The sequence below is a fragment of the Nelumbo lutea genome, chromosome 8 (genome assembly GCF_056320005.1).
Source record: "Nelumbo lutea isolate HS-2025 chromosome 8, American lotus-T2T, whole genome shotgun sequence".
NCBI classification, from domain to species: Eukaryota; Viridiplantae; Streptophyta; class Magnoliopsida; order Proteales; family Nelumbonaceae; genus Nelumbo; species Nelumbo lutea.
In genome coordinates this window covers 18,285,120-18,310,034 of record NC_142691.1, presented here as the reverse complement: position 1 = coordinate 18,310,034, position 24,915 = coordinate 18,285,120, and the positions used below count along the sequence as shown (strand labels likewise).

Genomic DNA, 24,915 nt, shown 5'->3' with positions numbered 1-24,915 from the left:
ACCCTGTTGCCCTAAGCGCATGGGTGTGTTCCGGCCCAAGCGGTTGCTTATCATCATGGCACTCAGGTGCCTGTCATCATCGGCCTACAGGAGACCCTTCCTATTGGTGCCAAGTCACCTCATCGGCGCATGGTTGCATTGCATTATGGTTGTCCTCCTTTAACACGTAAGCGGCACCTTCCATGGAACGGTCTGAGCCAGGAGAGTGCCCCGACCATTGGACTTGAGGTCATGATCCAGTGCTACTGACTGTGGTGGAGCCATCCCATCGAGCAACTCCTAGCCTCTAAGCGTAGAAAGGCTTGTCCTGCATTCCTTTGCCTAGACGCCGCACGAGTTTCTTTTGTTGTAGAACTACCCCCGTGATAGTAGGTATCAGAGTTAGTTGGCCAATTGCTGCAGCAATTGGTTTTCAGCAAATTTGCCCAAAGCTAGTTGAAGCGGTCATTAGGACAAGTAGCATTTTTTGGGGTGCGGTCCCTAGGCACTTCCACCCAGGATCGAGCAGATTTTATATCATGCCTGGCAAGAGGACATTCATTTTTTGTGTCCCCATTCCAATGACACTAAAATAGCTTCCCTTACAAGGGTATATTCATTGGTTGTTGTACTCATGCGAGGGCGGACGTGTGAGCCTTGATAGGAATGTGGGTACACTGCCTAAGCAGATTGCTTATCCGACCTAGCAAGAGGCCATTCATTGTTCGCGTTCCCATTCCAATGATCCTAAAACAGCTTCCCTTGCGGGTGCAGACACATTGGTTGTTTTCCTCATGCGGGGGCAGACGCGTGAGCCTTGTTAGGAATGTGGTTATGCTGGCCGTTGGAGCATGGCGGGCCTACACCGGCAATGTTTCAGGTTGACATGCTCAGTTTTCAGGTTGATCACTTGGAGTAGTAGAAGCTTATCACAAGGCGAGTGCATGTTCGAAAACTCATGGGTAAAAGTTGCCACCACTCGCAGGGATTGCGGTCAAGTCTCCTTGTGGCAGCAACATTGGGACCCCCTCGGAGCGAACATGTAACCCGAACCAGCGAGGTGAAGCGTAGTTTCAAGGGCCTTGAGAGCATAATCCATGACTTGGTTTGAGTAACCCGCACAAGGTGAGGTGAAGACCGCAAGCCAGCATGGTGAAAGGGTACACCCAGCATCCATTGCCAACAACAGGAGTAGACCTATCAGCGTGTTCGGTAGCATCACTGAAAAGCTACCAAGAAGATGGTTGAGCCTTGAGGTAAGAAGATACATGGGGCGGACCTCCACGAAGCACCACACACATTTCTTCAAGGGCCCTTCTTTCACAGTTCAACGGCATAGCCATACACATGGCTGCACAAACCCTTTCAGATCTACTAGACTTTCTATTCATGCACAGCTGAAATCAGAGCTATCTAACTTGAAAAAAAATTCAAAGATCAGCCCAGGACAATTCACAATGCCAATTTAGTAATGTTAATTGTAATACAAACCTGTTCAAAACCTGCCCTGATTCAGTCTTGCTGTAGCAGGTCTGCTATAGTAGCCTTGCAATAGGTCTGAACTCTAACATCACTGAAAAGCTACCAAGAAGATGGTTGAGCCTTGAGGTAAGAAGATACATGGGGCGAACCTCCGCGAAGCACCACACACATTTCTTCAAGGGCCCTTCTTTCACAGTTCAACGGCATAGCCATACACATGGCTGCACAAACCCTTTCAGATCTACTAGACTTTCTATTCATGCACAGCTGAAATCAGAGCAATCTAACTTGAAAAAAAATTTCAAAGATCAGCCCAGGACAATTCACAATGCCAATTTAGTAATGTTAATTGTAATACAAACCTGTTCAAAACCTGCCCTGATTCAGTCTTGCTGTAGCAGGTCTGCTATAGTAGCCTTGCAATAGGTCTGAACTCTAATAGAAAAAAATGGTGTGGAAGTGCCACTTTTCATGAAATCTCTTGAGGCAAAAAAAAAAAATTCTCAGATTAAATGTACTTTTCTTCAACCAAATCAACTCAGATAGATCGGAGTACAAGTTATCTAGCACAGCAAAGTCTACCCTGTATCCTGCTCTGTTCACAACCCCAGTTCAGATCTAGGTGATTGCAGATCCGAATTTCTTCAACCATGGCTATCCACTTGTTCTTGGGGAATAGCAGATTTGTTCTAGGGTGTATTGGGGTGGTGATAACCCCAAATTTGCCTTGAAAGTTACAACAGTTCAGGTCTGAGTTCAAGGGAACTCAGATCTGAACTCATGTCTGAGTTCTGATCCGATTCCTTGGTTTCCATTCTTTTGGTTATATGGTTCTCTCTCTCCCCTTTTTTTTCAATTTCTATATATTTTTTTTCTTTTTTTTTTGTGATGAAAGAAAAAGAAGATAAAGGGCTGAAACATAAATAGATTTTCTCAGCTGAGTGCTGCAGTTATGCTATAGCAGATCTGAGTGCCGAATGCAACTCAGATCTGCAACATTCAGCTTTTTTAATTTTTTTTCTTTTAGAAGACAATAACTTCAAGATAGAAAGGAAAATAGGTCTCCCTTTATTAAAATTAAACTAAAACAAGGAAGAGAAAGTAATCTACTAAAGCACAACTACAGTAGTACAGCAATTGCAATCCAAGCTGAAATGAAAAATTAAGAAAATTAAACTAACTATGAATGCAATGCTGAATGAGATCCGATTAATAATGCCCAATGTTTCCTAATATTGCTTCCCTAAATCCCCGACAACGGCGCCAAAAACTTGATGTGTGGCTCATTGTGATACTAGCAAGTGCACTAGCCATTCAAGTAATAAAGTAGTGAGTGAATTATCGTTCCCACGAGGATTTAAGAAACAAGTATCAATACTAAATTGAGTACTTCTTATCTGATTAACAAATAAATCAAAACTTTAATGAAAGCTAAAAAAATCCTAAATTAAAATATATCTAAATCATTGGTCCAATTGCCTTCAAATCAGGTTAGAAGAGTAAGCAGTAAATGTCAATTTCAGAATTCAGCAATCTATCAATTTGGATTATTCGAATAAATCATAATTGAGCCTTGATTTGGTGAAACCCCAAGGTCATGAACAACCTCTCTCAAGCGCATGTTCATCCTATGCATGAGTGATAATTCTTCTATCTCTAACAAGAATCTAATCCCCATGCATGCATTTCTTCAAACACTTCTAAGGCATCAATTCAAAACTGAATTGATCACCAACTGAATTGTGCAAGTTATCTCTAATCTTGCATCCAATTCAGTTCTTGAATAGTAGATCTGAATTCCTAGAGTCTCTCTCAAGCACTCTAGGAATTCCAAGCTTTAGATCCATTCGGCGAATCTCAAAATTGCAGATCTGAATTCTCTTTCAAGCAATTCAGATCTTGCAATCTCAGATCTGAGAATTCAAATCTGAGTTTTGAAGGTTAGTTGGCCGAATTAATTTACAATAACACCCTTATTCAAGAAACTCCAAATACAATTCATGACCATTCGAATGAATCAAAAAGAATTAGATTGCTGAACTGAAATTTTACAAGCTGAAATACATCAAGGAAGAATGGAAGAAGGAGAAAGAAGAAAGAAAATATAACAAAGAAACAGAATTCAAATTAAAGGAAAATGAAACTACAATTGAGTTATTATAAATGATCTTTGAATCACAAACCCCCAATTTCGAACTCACCTTCTCTTCTAGCTTGTTTGCCTTGAACTTCCTTCAGCCCTTCTTCTTCTTCCTTGCGCCTAACCTTCTTCTCTTCTCTTCTCTCAAGGTGGCTGAACCTCTCCCCCTCCTAGAGGCCTCCTTAAATAGTTTTTCAAGGGGGCTCTTGCCTCTTCTTGAAGCCTCTAGAATGGGGTGTATTACACCCCTTTCTTGAGCTTTCTAAAACTCTCTTGAAAGCCTCCTAAGGGCTGCTATTTGGGTTGCACTTAGGCTCTCTCTTAGCACATGATAGTTATACATTGAGCTGCTCTTTTGGGTTGAGAATGGGCCTTCCTTGTTGGGCCGAATTCTACTCTTAGCTAGGCTTTCTTTTCTTGGATTTTCTCAAGGAATCCACTTGCTCTTCTTGGGCCGAAATGCTCTCTCTTGCTTCCACAACCGGGTTGGGCTGAACTTGGTCTTTTTGAACCTTCTTTTCTTGTCTTTTTCCTTCATTTTCTTGGATTAATTACCCCTGAAACTTATTCTTAGCATCAAGCTAAATTAAGGCAAAAATTAATAAAACCGGCATAAAAATCCATGCTAAAGTCCTCAAAAATTATAGATAAATTGTAAGTTCATCACCCGCACAAGGCGAGGTGAAGACCGCAGGCCAGCATGGTGAAAGGGTACACCCAGCATCCATCGCCAACAACAGGAGTAGACCTATCAGCATGTTCGGTAGCATCACTAAAAAGCTACCATGAAGACGGTTGAGCCTTGAGGTAAGATGATACATAGGGCGGACCTCCGTGAAGCACCACACACATTTCTTCGAGGGACCTTCTTTCACAGTTCAACGGCATAGCCATTCCACGGTTTGAGTAACCTCAACAATGGGGGTGAAGTCTAGGCAATGCGACATGGTGAAATGGTTCCCTCCCCATAAATGGACACCAACATAGGCAAGACCCGGATTGGCTAGGCTAACCCTGGAATTGGTATAAGAGTGGATGGCATGGGACTCAAATACCCATTCATGGAAGGAGTCATTGTCTATTATGGTTCAAAACAGGTTTAGCCTTACCTATGCTTGGCAGGCTTACGTTAGGGACATGATCGTCATTTTTGCCTGTAAGATTTTTGGGAGAACTGATGTCATCTTCAGGCAGACCACCAAAAGCTTAACGTACTCTTTGAGGAGGGGTGGTCGACCTCCTTGGGTGCCTAACCTTGGCACTCCTAGACCTTCATCCCCTTGCGGGGCGGCCCTGGTTAACGACTAGCATGGCTACCAGGGTTCCTCATTGGCGCACATTTGCTCTTGGGGACTGTGTTGGACCGGCACTGCGCTACCAATACTCATGGGAGGCTTGGCATGCGGGCCTGGCTCAAGCATGTCCCTTCACCACTCCAGCCCCTTGCCCAAGCTGAGTGAGCTACCTCGTTGCCCTTAGCACACGGGTGTGTTCCTGCCCAAGCGGTTGCCTATCATCATGGCACACAGGTGTCTGTCATCATCGGCCTACAGGAGACCCTTCATATTGGTGCCAAGTCACCTCATTGGTGGATGGTCGCCTTGCATTATGGTTGTCCCCCTTTAGCATGTAAGCGATGCCTCTCATAGACCGGTCTGAGCCAGGAGAGTGCCCCGGCCATTGGACTTGAGGTCATGATCCAGTGCTACTGACTGTGGTGGAGCCATCCCATCGGGCAACTCTTAGCCTCTAAGCGTCATAAGGCTTGTCCTGACCTACCTTGGCCTAGACGCCGCACGGGTTTCTTCCGCTGTAGAACTACCCCCGTGACAATAAGTCTTAACTCATGATAAATAAATACTTATTTTTCTACTAGATTTTAACGCACGGGAAGGTTGGTTGGGCCCCAAGCGAAGTCCAACCCAACCTGAAGTTGACATCGGGTTGGGTTAGGGTTGAAGGTATTAGTTAGGGTTAGGGTTAAGGTTGAGTAAGTCGGGTTGAAGATCGGATTGGATTAGGGTTAGGGTTAGGGTTGGGGGTTTAGAACATCGTGTAGGGCTAGGGTTGGCCTCAACCCGACCTAATCTGGCCCAACTTACAGGCCTATGCATTGCCATAATTATGCATATGTACAAATTTGTTTGCATTGCAACCAAACACAGGCTTACTTTTTTCAGGATATCAAATCACCCTTTCAACATCGGCCCTCCTTTCTTTCTCAATACATCTTAAACGTGCCACCAAACTAGTAATACTGAATATAGACAGAATTATGTCGCTATTAGATATGCATGTGAATCCGATTTTTGCAATCCTACTTATCTCCCTAGTCTTTGGAGCCCCTTTATACCAAACCATGAAATCGTCGTGATCGGACGGTTAAGAAATTTTATGCAAATAGCTTGATTGCTCCAAGCCTAATATTCCAACATTACTGCCCTATATTTTAAAGCAAAAAAAAAAGAAAAAAAAAAAGAAAAAGGTGAAAGTGACACATTAAATTGGAGAAATGGAAAAGTGCTTTTCGGGGCTGGAAAACAAAAGCAATAATCCTTCCATTTGAAGTGCATTTATATGTAACAAGTTACAATCATAAATGCCTCAACTCTAAGCAAAACCGTCAAACAAACCAAGCCAAGGAATTTCCGGAAAACAAACATGTCCTCGTCGACAGCCCAAGTCACCATGGCCTCGAATTCGAACCCAAGCTTCGACGAGCTCCGATGGGTGAGTCAAATTCGTCGAACGCTCGACGAAGAGCTCGAAGACGATAATGGTTCTACTCCTGTCTGCATCTTCAATGTCCCCAAGACCTTGATGTCTAGCAAGCCTGAGTCCTACATTCCCCAACAAGTGGCACTCGGTCCATACCATTACTGGCGTCCGGAGCTCTACGAGATGGAGAGATACAAGCTTTCTGCAGCTAAAAGAACCCAGAAACAGCTGCAATGCATCAAGTTTCAACATCTCATCGACCAGTTAACAAAGCTAGAGCCGATGATCCGCTCTTGCTACCATAAGTACCTTGATTTCAACGGTGAAACACTAGCGTGGATGATGGCTGTTGATGCTTCCTTCTTGCTTGAATTCCTTCAGATTTATGCCATCAAAGAAGGTAAGATCCTGACCAGAGTGTCGTCTCGGATGTCTCACTTAGTCGACTATGCCAGAAGAAAATCGGCCCATAACGCCATTCTTAGGGACATAGTGATGCTTGAGAACCAAATCCCATTGTTTCTCCTGAGGAAGATCTTGGAGTGCCAGTTCTTATCGTTAGAAACTGCCGACGATGTACTGTTTTCGATGTTAACGGGCCTGTGCACAGAGCTATCCCCGTTTAAGATGATAGACAACTTCCCACGAATCCATGTCTCTGAACGCTTTCATCTGTTAGATTTTCTGTACCACATGATCGTGCCCATGTCAGAGGAGCAGCAATCCGAGATCAATGAAGCTGATGATGATCAAGGGAGCAATCCGACCGACGACAGAGGGGAAGAGGAAACGTTCGCGAAATCAAATCATGTAAAACAGCTACTGGACGAGATTTGGAAGCTGCTCTCGAAATTAAACAAAGGCCCAGTACGTTACCTGAAGCAAGCTCTAGTTTCAAAACCTGTTAAGCTGGTGCTGAAACTGCCATGGGCAATCATCACTCGTCTTCCTGGATTTTCCATCTTAAAGCAACCTGTTGAGTACTACTTCTTCACTCAAGATAAAGAAGATGTCAAACCCGAAAATGGGGCTTCAAGCTCGACGAACAATGCCAACAAACCTCCATTGATAGAGGAGATCACAATCCCCTCAGTGACTGAGCTTTACAAGTCTGGAATCCGGTTCTCCCCCACCAATGGCGACATCACAACCATCAGTTTCGACGAGAAGACAGTTACATTTTATCTCCCAACAATTAGTTTGGACGTTAACACTGAAGTAGTATTAAGAAATTTAGTAGCGTACGAGGCTTCAGCGGCATCAGGACCATTGGTTTTCACTCGGTACACTGAGTTAATGAATGGTATTATAGACACTAAGGAGGATGTGGAGCTGCTTAGAGAAAGAGGGATTGTTTTGAACCGGTTGAAGAGTGATGAAGAGGTGGCAAACCTGTGGAATGGGATGAGTAAGTCGGTGAGATTAACGAAAGTTCCACTCTTGGATAAGGTGATTGAAGATGTAAACAGGTATTACAGTAGTAGGTGGAAGGTTAAAGCTGGGAAGTTCATGAAGGCATATGTGTTTGGTTCATGGCAATTCCTCACACTTGTGGCAGCTATTATGCTCTTGTTGTTGATGACCTTACAAGCTTTCTGTTCAGTCTACAGCTGTGCTCGAGTCTTCCATATTAACAGAGTTGAGTGATTATTCACTGTGACTTACTCTTACTACCTAAGGATTGATAATTCATGAAGATAATCTTAGTGTTTTGTTTCAAGTTTACTAGATATGGTTTTGCTTAATTTAGACAGGAAAGAAGTTTGTTCTTGCTTGGGATTTTCTTGTTTTCACTCGGATGGATGGGATTGTGATGATGTGATTTGTATTGAAAGCTTTGTTAGTGGAGAATTAATGTTAAAACAAGAATGCTCAATCACATGATCTCTTAATTTGCAGCTCAGAACTGAAAAAATATTGTGATCAGAGCCTGGTTTTTTGGGTTTGAAATGCTAAGGGGTGCTTGTTACTTTATGAACAAAATCATGATCAGCTTGCAATACTGCAAAAGCAGAAAAAGGAAATGTGGAAGATTAGTTTAGTATAATAGACATCTGTATTGCCTTTTGATTTAACTATATTTCTCTTGCTTCCTTTTACATTATGCGATGCCTTCAATATTCTAGTGGCTTAGATAATAAAATGTTGAATTGGAGATTTGGAGTAGATCAAGGCTAAGAGCTTGTAGCCCATGACTTTTGTTCTTTCATTTTAGTGCATGTGGGGAACAGTTATAATGAGAGTGTGTCCTCATCTCAGAGATGTGCCCTTCTCAACACTTTCATGTTCTGTTATGTTCTTATAGATGAATGGAATCCCTGATTGAATTCAATTTATTTTGCAAACTAAGTTGCTTACACCAAAATCAGCAATCATGAGATAATCTTAGTAATTTTGATGGTTTAATGACAGAGGATGATTGAAAAATAAGTAAAGTACTTTTTTTTTTGAAGAATGGAAGTGCCCTAGCAGCTTGTAATAATCAGGGAAGAGGTGGCAGTTTAAGAGAATGATGATGAGAGAGGGGGAGAGATTTTCTACATTTGCATATATATTAGATGCATAAACATAATATGGTATCAATGTTTTAAAAAATGACTCGGAATCAGAATCGTTCTAACTATCAGTTTCTGGGTTGACGATTTGACTGTCCATTGAACAGGTTGTGAAGAGATCGATAATCTGTTCATCCGAATCAATGGATCATTGGCCAATTCAACAATTTTTTTGACCAGGGGCCGAGTTTGAGGTAAAACGGAATTGGTTGTCTGAACGATTCACAGGCCAAACGGTTGAACCGTCCAAATCAATGACTATTCGAAAACATTATACGGTACCCAACTCCCATATTCACCGATCAAACTTTGGTCCAAAAAACATATTGGCAAGTCAAAATAGACTGTGTAAACGACATCAGATAAACAACAATTTGGATTACTGCATGATCGGGTTTGCTTTGCCAAATCATTACTTTAGCAGCGTGGCTAATGGTTTAACTGCTAAGATGAAACTTGCCCCAAGAATGTTCAATCGTACTAGAGTAAAATAATCTTGATGAAAACCCACCTGATTGGTTATCATTTTTATGATGCCGGTACTTGATGGGTTATAAGTTTTTCTCGTATTATATTTTTCTGGTATTATAGTTGAATCATTTCCATACGGAAATTTATGAAATCAGAAAGGATTTGACCAATCAAAATCATCATGAATCTTAATGAAAACCCACCTGATTGGTTATAAGTTTTTCTCGCTTTACATGTCTTTCTGGTATCATAGTTAAATCCATTGTTTTTTATATGAAACCAATTTATATTTCCTTTTCACAACAGACAGTGTTCAAGAAAAAACTTTTCTTCTATTCTTTATCTTACGTGAAAATGATGTACTTTATGAGTTTATTGTAAATGAATAAAAGTGCATATTTGATTCATATTCCCTTGGTATGTTTCTATGTAATACCCTTAAACTAGACACTTAATGAGACTCGTGTTAGTTTAGAATGTTCACAGCCAGTGGGTCGGTCTGGGGAGACCTATCCTGACAAGGCAAACACTATGATGCCACCAAGTCGGTTGGGGTGGCTTGTCTCAGCTACCAAGGTGAGACCCTAGGCACACACAGTGTGGGATTAATTGAATCTTTGAACTGGACCAGATTTCGAGTATTGCCCTGGACCTTGAAGATTGATGGGCAAAATTGGAAAATTACACCCGACCCTTAGACTCGATTATGATACTGCACTAGGTGTCAGATTGGGCTGTCTTTGATGTACTAATTAGTGAGATCCTTAGCGGGGGTCAAAACCTAGGTATCTTGGGTCATTCTGAGAATTCATCTGAGTGGGTGATCATAGTGACAGGATCAGCCCCTTTGTGGCACAAAGGTAATGATCGGGGATGCACTCTCACTGATGGAAACCAAGACTGCCGGCAACCGATTTCAATCGTTGAGTTTTGTTTTGTAAAATATATTTTATACGAGATATAAAAGTATATATATTATGATTTCGAAATGTTTGCAAATATGTTTTAATTCCCGGGATCCATATAAGAGAGAGTGCAACACTGTTCTTTGTAGCCGAGGGAGAGGTCCTCTCTTGTCGGGCAGTGTATAATCATTATGGGCTGAGAGGTTAAGTATTGGGCCCAAGGACCACTTAGGGTAAGTATTGGGCCCATAGATCCCATCTGATGGATTTCAGGGGGTGCATTGTCCATAACAGTGTATTCGGCCAGGCCTTGTAACAAAGGCTGGGCTGAACCCATGTGGCTGATGTGTAGATCAATGTTTGGGTCCCACGCCATACAAGGAAGCCCAACTGGGCAGCAGTTTGGAAGGCTTAATGAATACATAACCCTAAATGGGCCTTAAGCCCATTTCGAACTGGGCTAATTTGATTAGTCTTTAAGGGGCGAATTCTGAGATAAGATCAGCTGATAGGATTGGGCCCACACCCTATCCACTTAGAGAGTCCAAGATCTAAATGAGATTTAGATTTGGAAACTTCCTAATTAGATTAGGAACTGGCTGATCTAATCTGCAGATAAGATAAGGATTATCCCTTATCTTAAAGGGACTTATAATCCATATATGATTTGGGTTAGCAACTCCTAATGGGATTAGGAGCTGATATCTTTAAGTCTATAAAAGGAAAAGGGGGCGACATCCTTTAGACACAACATCCAACAGACACAAGTCTAGTTTTCAGAGCTGAGATCACAGAGGAGAGAATTCTGCACCTTGCAAATTCTCTCTAGCCGCCTCCTTTCTGCAGCCGCCGCCTATAGTAGTTCGATCTCCATTGCTTGGGAGAAATCAAGATTGGATCTTGATTCCAATATTTTGCAAAAAAGATTGGTAGGAGTTGTACTCACAAGCCGTCCAGGTGATTCTTGGAAAGAATCAAGTTCTTAGGAAGGACACTACTGATTCTGCTCCACCTTGCACCGCGTCATCTTCAATGGGAGTAGATTTTGGTTTCTACCTTGGGCGTGAACACCTCCATTAAGAGATACTATTTCTCTGTATCAGGTATTATCTCTCTCTCCTCCTTTTGGTTCAGATCTGGTTCAGTTTATGGTTCAAGAATGATCCTTGAAAATATGATTTTCTAAATAGGGAATTTGATTCTCAATTGAAAGGAATGAAAAATTTTTGAAATTCGCCCCCTTTATTCTGCAATCTTGAGCATCCATGTGATGGATTTCCTATCCCTTCACTTTTCACAATAGACAGTGTTCAAGAAAAAAATTTTTCTTCTATTCTCTCTTACGTGAAAATTTCAGAAACAAATGAAAACAATTGCATTCATGTTGTAATAAAATGCTCGCTTAATCTGCCTTATGGTCATTCTTGTTGTTTACGGAGGCCCATTTGACCCACCTTACTATGTGTCTTCCCCACAGATAATAGTTAGCATCCGAACTTTCAAATTTTCAATTCAAATACCGCCTATATATATATATATATATATAAATGTACAAAAGATGCATAAATATGTATTTCTAAACCTATCTCATTCCCTCTATTATTTCTCTCAATTTGAGAAATTTGTGTCTAGCTACATCGTATGTTTTTTATCTGGATTAATCATGCACAATTTTTGTTTAGTTTTAACTTCTTTTAAGCAACCTCATTAGCAAATGCAGTGCTGTTGAGCTGAGTGAGACTGAGTTAGGCACAGCTAGATAAAGCTTCAAGCCCAGGCCCTTTTCATTTTCCCAATAACCATTGGATGCATGAAAGAATTTAAATATTTTTTGAACAAGATGCTTAATTAAGAACAGGGTAATTGAGTTCAAGGCTTTTCAGGACAAGCCCAAATCTACTAAACCAAGTTATTTGAGTGCATTTGACAGAACGTGCTCAAATCATGGCCCCCCTATACAGAAAACAAGTTCAGATTCAGTCCAATTTATTTATCACAGAACCTCACACTTAGACTCAGTTTGGAAGGAGTATAAATACAAATATGTAGAGCGTAAAACCTTGTATCTTATATTATTTTGTATGTATTTGTATTGTACATATTTGTATTTATACTCCTTTCAAACTGAGCCTTAAATAGTAGGCTGACCCTAAAAAGATTATTTCACAACCAATCCATTTCTTAAAGAGAGTCCCGGTATCTGGAGTGTGGGCCAGTAGATGGAGAAACTTTGATTGTTGGGAGAAAACAGCCTTAGTAGGTCTGAAAATAGATTGAATGGAATCAAATATAGGTAAATCCAATTTTGGTCTGTTTATATTCGAATTTGAATTGGATCATATCCATTGAATTCAAATCTAGTGCTGATTGCAACCAGTATTGAATGCTATTGATAAATAAAACTAAAAATGATCAAAATATCATATATTATAAATAAAGTGAACTAAAAGTAACTTTAATATTGTATTTCATGAACAAAATGATTCAAAAATATTATATACCAAACTTGAACCTATGACAATTTAGTAAAAACAAAATGTTCAAACCAACTTTAGGAATAGATACAATATACTTATACATATTTAAATTTAATTAAGTCTAAATTTTATCAAATCTGATAGGTGTACATCCGCATTCGATCCAATTATAAACAGACTGAATTTGGATCACCCTTCATGGATTAAATTCGAATTTGAATTCGGACAAATGAATACCATTTACAGCGTTAGTGTTTGTAAGTTTTTCTTGCACATGACACGTACCTCACTTGGGGACTGTTTGATAATTGTCTTTGGTGTGGCTTATAGACTTTTGCTTATAAGATTCCATTACAAGTCCATTTTTTGTTGTCTCGTTCAAGCATGAAACACGCTGTAAAAGGTCCATAAGCAATGAGACTAGAACCTACTTAAAAGCTAATAAGTGTTTGGTACCATGGTTTTCAAAACTGGAACGGATCGGACGGTCAGACCGAAAAAATCGGGAATTGGTTCCGTTTTTTCCCAAACTCTTTTTTTCCCCCAAAACCGTTGATTTTGGTCAATAAACCGTTGAATCGGTCAATTAATCGTTGAACGGTTTTGACTGTTTTTCAAAATTTTTAATTTTTTTTTTATTTTTTTTGTCAGATTGGGCTGGTCATTCAGGTCAAACGGTCGGACTGTTCGAATCGATAACCAGACCCCTGACCGGTTTGATCACCGGTTCAGTTTTAAAAACCATGTTTGACACCATTGCTGATTTCAGAAATCACTGATATTTTAGAAATCGGTAATATTTATTTGTTTTGCTGCCACGTGAGTCCATTTCTGACAAATCGGCAATGGTATTTGTTTATAGTAATTTTTTTATTGTTGCAACATTAGATGGTATGTCATCCAAACAAAAATAAATAAATAAATCAGCATGAAAATAGGCCCAATTATTTGCATAATCGATTTAGAAGTGATTTTTTCTGATTTTTCAGGCATTAGTCAACCAAACAACAGATTCAACCAATTTTGGTGAGTAGTTGATGTGGCTCCAATATGGTGACAATTTCTAAGAAATCCGCAATGGTACAAAACACCACCTAAAACTGAAATAATAAGTCATTACGTGACTCTTATACCCACGTATTTTTTTAATATGACAAATAATGCCCGAGACCAAAAGGGTTCATTTGAATCATCCTCTCTTCTCAGATTAGGTTTGGAACAGGATTGCTGGACTATGAGGTTGAAATTGGCCAGACAAACCAGGTAGAGTCCTCCCCTTTTACTCTGCTTTGCCACCTCCTCTTGGTTGAGAAAGGGGTGTAGAATCATGTTCTCATCGTTTCTCTCTTTTGTTTTAAGTAAGGTTTTTAAAATCGAATCAGACAACGAACCGATTAGGGTCCAGTTTCTGGGTCGAATGGATTGACCATTTAAATTGAATAAATGGCCCATTCTGACAAAAAATTAAAAATAAAAACCGGCCAAACTGTTGAACAGTTATAGTTGACCGCCCAAGTCAGCAAATTGCTAACCAAATCAACGTTTTTTGGGGAAATAAGAGTTCTGGGGCAAAACGGAACCAACCACCTGATCATTCTCGATTTTCCAGTTCTACCATCTGATCCAGCCCGATTTTGAAAACCATAGTTTTAAGGTTTTTGAAGAAGCCATTTTATCTTGGAATTTGTCTATGTGGTGTTACGGTGTTTTATTTTTTTTTATTTTTTAATGAAGAGACGGACATTTCCATCATCTTTTTTTTTTTCTTTTGGAATTGGAGATTTTCCTAATTCCATCCAAAGATTCTTGAAGAACCATGTTAATATTATTGCTGGTGGGTATTGGAACACCATGAAAAGTGAATAATCAGTCATAACTTTTTTTATTCCTTTTCTTTTATTTGGTGAAAGCATCATTCCCAACCTAAGCATGATATTTTGCATGTTAGAATCCATATCTTGCTCTTATTTGTTTTTAGACTGGATTTGGTCCAATTACATCAAATCCAGTGTGAATCCATTATAAATGGACTAAGTCTAATCCAGTCCAATGAATATTTTAGATCATTTTGGATCGGTCCAATTCAATGTCTAGACCGTCCAATCTGTTCAAAGTTGTTTTGATTTAGATTGGTTTTAACCCAAATTCAATCCATTAACATCTATATTCTCTTTTTATATCAATGGAACAGATATTTGCTTAATCCAATCCAATCCAATATAAATTTATTACAGACAGACCAGGTCCAATCCAATCTAATAAATATTTTGGACTGGATTGATCCAATCCAATATGCCTCATTGGTCCATCTAATCCATCCAAATTGATTTTGGAGTATATGGGGTCTAATCCAAAACCGGTCCATTGACACCCTTAATTAGTTTTGAAGTTTTTAGCTTGTTGGCTTATATACACATTGTCCATTAGCCTTTTCTATTTGATTTTTTTTCTGAGAATCCAGAACCCAAATCTGTTTTATAATGGGTGATGATTATAACTTTGTGTTTCTCTTCTTGATTTCAGGGTAAATATATCAAATTATTCTTAGCATTCCTTATTTTAAGGACTTCTCTCCTTTTTTGCAGTTAAAAACTCAATGTTTATAGGCGCGTTTTAACAGTAAAAAAGAGAAAAGTTCTTAAAAAAATGTATGCCAAATGCAGCTTTAATGCATTTAGTAGTTGTTTCAGCTGTAGTTCAACTTCAGCTTATCAGCATTCATCATCCGCTGATCAACTATCATCAATTCAGATAAGTTTCTTCAGCAGATATCAAACGGTCCTTCAGTCCCTTGCTTACAGGGGGGGAGGCCCGGCCGGAGCCAAGTATTAGAAGCAGCGAGTCAGCGATATACGGTAATAAAGTTGGTCCTCGGCCTCCTCAAAAATTGAAAGTTCAATTAAAATGTTAAGGACCGCTCTCTAACTCTCTAATGTCCCTCCACGCCCAAAATTAAAATATATATATATTTATTTTTCTTTAAGCCACAATTGAAATCAAATCAGCCCCACAAGATAACTCTCTCACAAAGTCTTACAACACATTCTCACTGTGGATGTATTGAAAACATCTCCCGATAATCATAACAGAAATGATGATGTAGGGGGCTGAATTGAAGTCTTGCCCTCTTTCTCTTCAAGTCTTATCACATCATTTTTCTTGTCCTTTCAAAGAAGGCACATCATGCGAAAAATAAGTCAATTACATTGACCCCTACTATTATTTATTACGAATCTTTATAATGTAATTAACTTGATATAACTTTTCCGTCTCCATAAACCAAAAAAAAAAAAAACCCAAAAGAAAATTCCTGGGTCCACCACTGCTCGCTTGTCATCACTTCTTGATTAAAAAGAATTTTGTCTGCAAGCACTCTTTCCAGAAAGTCAAGTTTTCCCCCAGTACATAATTGCACTCTTGAGCCATAGCCCATAAGCTCTGTCGCATCACCAATCTCCCTGCTTTAGGAGTTCAAGCAGAATCACGTTGCATCGTTATGCATCATTAGTTAATAAGGCACGTAAGTTGGACGATAATGACGTCCATGACCCTGGCTATGCCCAAGCCCCAAGCCCGCCCCCTTCTGGTTCAAGCAAAAAAGTATATACGACCCTCAGCTTCTTGGAGATAAACATCACCCTCTGAGCTTTTGGGCGCCATCCATTCCATTTTTTGCTTCTACAGTTCTACTTGCAAACTTTTGTGATGTAGAGAGAGAGAAGCGCCCACTTCAGTTTTTGGGTTAACGGTTCCATCAGCCGGTTCGAATAGATGTCTTGTTTCAAATTAAAACAAAACTGAATCCATTGCCTCGATGGTTTCAATCAAATGGTCTGACCGTTTGGGTCAATGACGTTTGAAAAACACTGATTAAAACCAGCCCATGAAATCAGCATGTCGGACGGTGAAGAAATTTTATGCAAATGACTTGATTGCCCAAGGATATTTTGCAACATTAATGCCCAAGGGACGGTTTCCATTGAATTATACATTTATAAATATCACTCTATCAGGTGACAACCACAAAAGCTAGCCTTAACCTCCCTCCCACATCCCACAACTCCTGCAACTCCACACAAAACCGTCAATCAAACCCCCAAGCCATTTCCAGAAAACAAATATGTCCTCCACATCCTCACCAACATCATCACCCGAAAATCCCATCCGCTCGAATTCGAACTCAAACGCAGAATGGATCATGATAATTCGTCATATGCTCAAGAAAGAGCCCGAGGACGATCATGCCTCCATCTTCATTGTCCCCAAAACCCTGAAATCTACCAAGCCTGATTCCTACATTCCCCAACATGTGACGCTAGGCCCCTACCATTACCGGCGGCCGGAGCTCTACGAGATGGTGAGATACAAGCATGCCGCAGTTCGAACAACCCATAAACAGCTACACAGCATCGGGTTTGAAGAGCTCGTCGAGGAGTTTAAGAAGCAGGAGCCAAGGATCCGCTCTTCCTACCATAAATACCTTGATTTCGACCGTGAAACACTAGCCTGGATGATGGCTGTCGATGCTTCCTTCTTGCTTGAATTCCTTCATATTAACGCCGTCAGAAAAGGTAGTAGGAACCTAACCAAAGTTTCATCTGGGATGGCTTACTTCATTGACTATGCCAGAACGAAGTCGGACTACAATCCGATTCTTAGAGACATAGTGATGCTTGAGAACCAAATTCCATTGTTCCTCCTGAAGAAGATCCTGGACTACCAGTGCTTATCGCCAGAGATTGATGCTGACGATGTTCTATATTCCATCTTAATGGATCTGTGCAAGGAGCTCTCCCCGCTTAAGATGATACACAACTTCCAACGAACACGAAAGCGTGTCTCTGTCTCTGAACACTTTCATCACTTGTTAGATTTTCTGTACTCCACGATTGTGCCCAGGTTGAATAAGGAACAGCATTCTGAAATCGATGAAGTAGTTGATGGTGATGAAGGGAGATATAATCCGGCCGGCGAAGGGAGGAAAGAGGAAACGTTCAAGAATTGTGGTCCTGTAAAACAAGTACTGGAGTTCATTTGGAAGATGCTCTCCAACGTAAACAAAGGCCCGGTGCATTCCGTCACGAAAGTTCTAGCTTCAAAGCCTGTTAAGGTAGTGCTACTACTCCCATGGGAGGTCCTCTCTCGTCTTCCTGGATTTGCCATCTTGAAACAACCTGCTGAGCTCTTCTCTCAAGGTGATGGAGATGGAAACCCCGAAGATGATGATTCAAGCTCGACGAACAGTGTCGACAGACCTCCATTGATAGAGGAGATCACAATCCCCTCTGTTACTGAGCTTCACAAGTGTGGAGTCCGATTCTCCCCCACCAATGGCGACATCACAACCATCGGTTTCGATGTGAAGAGAGTTACATTTCATCTCCCTAAAATTAGTTTGGACGTTAACACAGAAGTAGTATTAAGAAATTTAGTAGCGTATGAGACTTCAGCGGCATCAGGGCCATTGATTTTTACTCGGTACACCGAGTTAATGACTGGTATTATAGACACTAAGGAGGATGCAGAGCTGCTCAGAGAAAGAGGTATTATTTTGAACCGGTTGAAGAGTGATGAAGAGGTGGCAAACCTGTGGAATGGGATGAGTAAGTCTGTCAAGTTAACGAAAGTTGAGCTCTTCGATAAGGTGATTGAAGATGTAAACAAGTATTACGGTAGTAGGTGGAAGGTTAAAGCTAAGAAGATTTTGAAGGCTTATGTGTTTGGTTCATGGCAACTCCTCACACTTCTGGCAGCTCTTATGCTCTTGCTGTTGATGACCTTACAAGATTTCTGTTCAGTCTATAGCTGTCCTCGTATCTTCAATGTAAACACTACAATTGAAGAGGAGTGATTCACTGTGGCTCTACTCTAGCTACTACCTTAAGATTGATAACTCGTGCAGACAAATCCGGGTTATAACTGCTTTGTTGTTTCAAGTTTACTAGATATGTCTTTGCATTTTCTAGCTTGGGATTTTCTTGTTTTCACGTGAATGAATTGATTTCTAAAGATAACTTTGTTCATGGATATATCATGCTCAATCCCATGTGGTTTGTTAAATTGTAACTTCTGGTTTTCTGGCTTTGAAATGCTAAAGGGTGCTTGTTATATATTAATTTTATTAACAAAATGTGGGATCGATCTGCTTAGCATACTGCAAAAGCAGAAAAGGAACTGTGGAAGATTAATTTAGTATGATAGACACTCGCAAGGTCTTTTGATTGATAGAGTAGTAGAAGCAGGTTCGTGTTTAAAGCTTGTAGCACCAACCTTTTGTTCTTTATTTTAGATTTTTCTTTGGAAGGAACAGTTATAATGAGGGTGTGTCCTCATCATAAGAGCTGAGAGAAGTACCCTAGCTTTCTCAACACCTTCATGTTTCCCGTTAAGATGATTGGAAACTCTAATTGAAATGAATTGATTTTGCCAGCTGATCAGCTGCTTACACCAAAACCAGCAAATATTAGATAATCTTGAATTAATTAATCATCTGATTAGTTTGTAATTTTGATAGCTTAATGAAAGGGGGATGATTCAGGCAGATTCATTTTTAGTAAAGGGTCTACACCCTGGTTATGGGAAAAATAAGCTAGTACTCTTTTTTAGGATTAATTTGAGGTTAAGGTTTAGGGGTTTGGAGTACTCCAAGGGCACGCATTCGACCAAATGCATTTTACTCATTAATTTTTAGAGTTCAGGTTTAGGGCTTAGGGTTTTAGGGTTTTAGGGTTTAGCGGTTTAGGGGTTTATGACTTTAGGGTTAAAGCTGTCAATTGGTCAGTTCCACCCAATCAAACCAAACTGATTATATCGGTTCTGGATCTATGATTTTCTCTCGATTAATAATTGGATGATTCTGGTTTTTGTCTGTTCCAAACTGATTATTGAGTTAATTATATATAAAGGTTTCCCAGTTTTTCTTGTAATTGTATTATATTTAATGTCAATTGGTCAGTTCCACCCAATCAAACCAAACTGATTATATCGATTCTGGTTCTATGATTTTCTCTCGATTAATAATTGGATCGTTCTGGTTTTTGTCTGTTCCAAACTGATTATTGAGTTAATAATATATAAAGGTTTCCTAGTTTTTCTTGTAATTTTATTATATTTAATGTCTGAAAGAGTAAATTTGATAAATACAATATAAGATAACTTTGGTTGGAAACACATGATTTATTAACATATAAAGAATTTACTATTATATGTCATTGTTATTAAGATTGGTTATATTATATATGAAGTTCTAAGTTATTATTGACATAGATAATTATAGATGTCAATATAATCAGTTCTGACCTGATTATCTTGATTAATAATCAGGACAATTCTAAGTCTATGATTTTGTTTCAATTAATAATTGATTGAGGACTAGTACACTTTGTCCTAAACCAGACCCGACCTATTAACAGCCCTATTTAGGGTTTAGGGTTTAAGGTTAATGTTTAGGAGTTGAGGGTTTGGATTAAATATGAAAATCAAGAGGTGATTCCACATTTTCATCCAACCATGGTAGGAACAAAGAAAAACCCTAACCCTTGTAATGAGGGAAGTGGTGGCAGTTGGATGATTTCCTTGTATTCAATTTCCATTGTGTGCGAGAGAGAAAGAGAAAGAAAGAGATTTCCTTGTATACCCAACCCATCTTCATTGATCAAATTTTGGACAGTCACTTGTCACAAATAAACCGTCTAGAGGACTCCACATTATCTAGCTTCCTAGTTCCTACTTCACTCTTAAATAAATAACCCTCCTACATCTTGCATATATGGGATCATATCATTTCACTTCTCATAAACAAATAAGACAGTCAAATGTAAAGCAAATTTATACCTAAATTTACACTCAAATTATTTGCACCCCATTATTTTACATTTATTTGCACTGCAACCAAACTTAGCCCAAAGAAAAAAACAAAGGATAGCTTACTTTAGCCCAATGGTTGATGGTGCTAAGATGATGGGGCCTTTCCAGACCAAGACCAAAACCGTATTAGCATGTGAAAGCTGAGTTACATGTCATTTGAAAAGCTCTTTATTTTGCTAAAGAAAGGAATTTGAGAGCTGTATAAGTGGAATCAGATTCTAATAAGCTGTACATCTCTGTGGTTCTGGACCTTCTGGTAATTATGTTCCTTTAGGATGCTTATTTTGAGGTCGGGAGAGGCTAATAAGCCTGCTCATCTGACGGCTACTTAAGCTATTTATGGTTCTCGTTTTGTTGAAAAGGAACTGTGGTTTGATGTGCCTCGTGTCTGTACATATTTCTGCTTTTATTATCTCAATTGTATATTTATTTGCTCAACGAAAATATAAAAGAATAAAAAAGAATTGGCTTACTTTAGCCGTATTGCCAATGGTGCTAATAGACCTGTTCATGGGCCGGGTGGCCCAACAGATCGGCCTGGCCCGGCCCGGCCACGGGCAGGCTTGAACACATAAATGAGCCCACAAGCTTGACTTCGGGCCAAAAAGCTCGGCCCGCAATAAATTCGATTCAGGCTCAGGATTTGTCATAATAGTCCGGTCCGACCTATAGACTAAACCCAAAAACCCTAATATCCTAACCCTTCTTATTCATCTCTTTCCACATTTCCTGTTAACCGAACTGCCTAGTGTCGAACCTCACTTCTCTTCACATCCTCCTCACACTCTCAAGTAGCCGCATTCACTGGCACAACAACTCCGGCAGATCGGCGGTGAGTCTTCTCTCAGATCGGCAGTGAGTCTTCTCTCTCTCTCTCTCTCCTCTTCTCACTTCTTCTCTTTCAAATCTCAAACACCGGCGGCGGCAGCGGTGAGTCCTCTCTTTCTCTCTCTTGGACGTGAACTGACTCCTCTTTTCACTATCAAAATTGCATCTCACCACGAACTAAGCACCGGCTGGTGAATCCTTTCTCTCTTTCTCTCAGACGGGAACTCAGCACCGGTGAACACAATCACCGATGATGAGTCCTTTCTTCTGTTAGGTCGGGCTTTAGGCTTTTTATTAGGACCGGGCTCAGGCCTATGTTATAGGCCTGTTGGTCGGACCAGGCTCGGACTCAGGCCTAACAAAATCATAATGAATAAAAGCTCGGCCCGACCCATGAACAGGGGTCCTTTTGGGCCCTTTTGGGCCAAAACGAGGACCCAAAACCTTGTTAATATTGTCTGTGTGGATTCAGGCGTTCTAAATTAAAGAGGGAAAAAAAATAACAAAAAAACAAAAGATAGTGGTGATGAGATGGAATCTATCCGTCACAGAGGAACTGTGGGGCCCATTTGGACTCACTTAGTATGTGGATCCAAATGTTTTAACAAAACATAGTGTGTTAATATGGAATTTGTGCCATGAATGTTGACTATAAAGTGTTACTAGGGCCCTTTTAGAATTTTTTTTTATGTGGATGATATAGGCGTTGTTCATATTCCACTAAATAACCCATCCATCAAATGACCATCTAAAGTCTCTCACTAGTCTTAATATGCCTTATCACCATATTCTTTTTGTCTACAGAAGCCCCGTATTATTCACCTTATTACTATGTTTTATACGAATACAAATGAGCGAACCTAACTAAGTAATGGATCACACATGAGTATATATCATGATTTCGATTCCTGCACTTATCTTCACACCAAATCTGAATTCATCAATAATTGGCATCCAAATTTTATAATTTTCAATTCAAAAGTTTCCTCTATATATATGTAAACAATAACTGTACATAAATATGTATAGTTTTTAAATATAACATGCATTTTATATACATCGGATGCATAATGATGTTTGTTCTATTGTGGGTTTAAATCTGAAAATGATCATTTTGTATCTGATGGAGCGTGATCCGGCCGGTCTTAGCTGTCCGTGGTCTTGCTTCTGAACAGGGTAGCAGGGAACTTGAAACGGAGGAGATGGGGAAGCTCCGGGGGGAACCCGATGTAGAGGCTCCGAAGCTCAAGTTAGAATCCTTCAAAAGCAAGGTAATACCAGATAGCGCAAAGTTTGCATACCTCGTTTGTTGGGGGCAGAGAACCTTATAATCACTTCGTGTACTCGCCCCGAGGCCCTTGTCAGGTCGGGTATGATTACCCTTGTGCTTGTCAATTCGGTCGTCGTCCTTTCTGCTGAGACAGAACCGTCACTGCCTAACCGTCTTTCTAACTGGAGATGGCGGTGTCAGTGGTGGTGGCAGGTGGCCGTTTAGAGTGCTGCTGCCAAACGTCAGATCCCAAGTCAGTCGGGCGCGGCACCCTCGGGCACGGACTTCCTTAGTGTCAGGCATGGTACGACTTGTTTGGTTTTGGTGCCCAGAAGGTGATGCGAAGTGCTGAGCGAGGCGAGGTCTTGAGCTTGGAGGTATCTATAGGGCAGGTCAATTCAGCGAGGTGTATCCCGAACTGTCACAGGGTGGGTCAGTTCGGCGAAGTGTACCCGAGCTGTTACAAGGTGGGTCAGTTTGGCGAAGTGTACCCGAGCTTTTACAAGGTGGCAGTTCGGCGAAGTGTATCCCGAGTTGTTACAAGGTGGCAGTTCGACGAAGTGTATCCCGATCTATTACAAAGTGGGTCAGTTCGGCAAAGTGTATCCTGAGCTGTTACAAAGGGTGAGTTTGGGCCCCCCGTAGGGAGTTCAGTCCGCTAGTGTCCCCTTGTTCCCGCCTAGGCTTGGCCCCTTTTGTCAAGCTGTTGTTTCTGCCACATGTCACGTAATAGAGAGGTCGGGCCAAATCTTCCTTCATCAATTGCCCCCTACACCTTGCGCCGGGGGTCTTGCCATGGTGCGGGAGTTTCGCGAGGTAGCAGGTGGATTTGTCCCGCCCTTAGATTCTTCACTGTGCGAGTTGCTTTTGTTAGGGTTCCTTCGGCTTCCGAGAAGGCTGGAAACGCGCTTACTCAAGAATGTTGATGGTTGTGACAGCGCGCATTTTAAATTTCAAACCAATTCGCGCCGCTGGGACGTGACAGTGGGTCACTTCAAAAAGGTGCGCCACTGCTGTACGTGCGCGGGCGACTGTCAAGGAGACATGCGGTGCATCAGTTTCGGAAAGACACGTGCCAAAGCGACGTCGGTTTCAAAAAGACGTGCATTGACGTTTCGCTTTTTTTCGGAAAGACGTGCGCCAATCATGTCTCAACCTTAAGGGTCGTGCGGTCAGTAAGAACATGGGTCGTCAGATCAACTTCGATCTGCACGGTCGATTCTTGGTTACTGTAGCTATAAATAGTGGGGGACCCCAGTCGGTTTGTCACTTTTGCGGTTTCTCTACTGAGCTCGCGTCAACCTTTCAGCTCGCGTCCAAGTCTTTTCCAGCTCGCGTCAAGGCTGGTTATATAGCCTTCATGGTTCTTTGGCTTGTTCTTCGAACTTTCCGATGAGTAGTTTCCTGAATCCATCTTTTTCCCCAATGTCTAGCTTTGATAGCCCAGACGATTCTTCGAGTAGGGCCGACGTAGGTTCCACCAACTGAGTCGTGTCCCCCGACTGCCTCAGTGATCCTGAGGTGGAGCTTGAGGACTATGAACTAGTAGGCCGAGTCGCTTCGGGCAGTTTGGCATCTACCTCCCGCCGAGGTCGGATGCTAGACAGGTTTGGTCCTTCAACCATGACGCCTGAGGGGCTTCAATCCATACTTATGTCTTACAACCTTTCTGGGGGTATACATATTTTATTCCTTCGGGTAGCTTTCCTTGGGAACATGGTCCTGACGAGATCGTGATTTTTCGAGAGCAGCTCGCTGCGGGGTTGCGACTTCCCTTCCATCCCCTTCTCGTCGAAGTCATAAACCACTTCGGTGTCACCATTGGCCAACTTCATCCGAACTCTATTTGGAACCTGGTGGGGACAGTTTCCCTTTTTTGCGAGCAGAACTTCCCCTTAGACTTAGAGATATTCTCCTCTATCTTGATGCTCAAGAGACAGGTGGGTTCTCTTCCTGGGGGGAGACGGGCATATTACCTTTCTCCTCGCCAGGGTTTTAAGCTTCTGCACGATCTTCCTAATAAGGTCCCGGCGTGGAAGCGGGACTACTTCGAAGTGCGAAGTGCACAAGGATGGCCCTTTCAGACCGGGTGGGGTGAGGCCGCTCCTAATTCAGGCGTGACTCTCGATAAAGAGACGGTGAAGGGCCTCCGGCAATGGGCACGGCAAGGTTTAAAGTTCCACCACTACTTAACGGAGGCCAAGCTTATTGCAGTCGGCCTGAG

The 24,915-nt window shown here is 41.0% G+C and overlaps 1 protein-coding gene and 1 pseudogene across 1 annotated transcript; both read left to right on the top strand.

The window, feature by feature from the left end:
• Window positions 1-6,250: 6,250 nt before the first annotated feature.
• LOC148843112 (putative UPF0481 protein At3g02645) lies at window positions 6,251-8,332 on the top strand. Its single transcript, XM_088960012.1, has one exon. The coding sequence runs from the start codon at window positions 6,263-6,265 to the stop codon at window positions 7,964-7,966; it is 1,704 nt and encodes a 567-aa protein (XP_088816138.1). The 5' UTR covers window positions 6,251-6,262; the 3' UTR covers window positions 7,967-8,332.
• Window positions 8,333-16,925: 8,593 nt separating this feature from the next.
• LOC148843111 (putative UPF0481 protein At3g02645 pseudogene) lies at window positions 16,926-18,578 on the top strand (annotated as a pseudogene).
• Window positions 18,579-24,915: the final 6,337 nt, after the last annotated feature.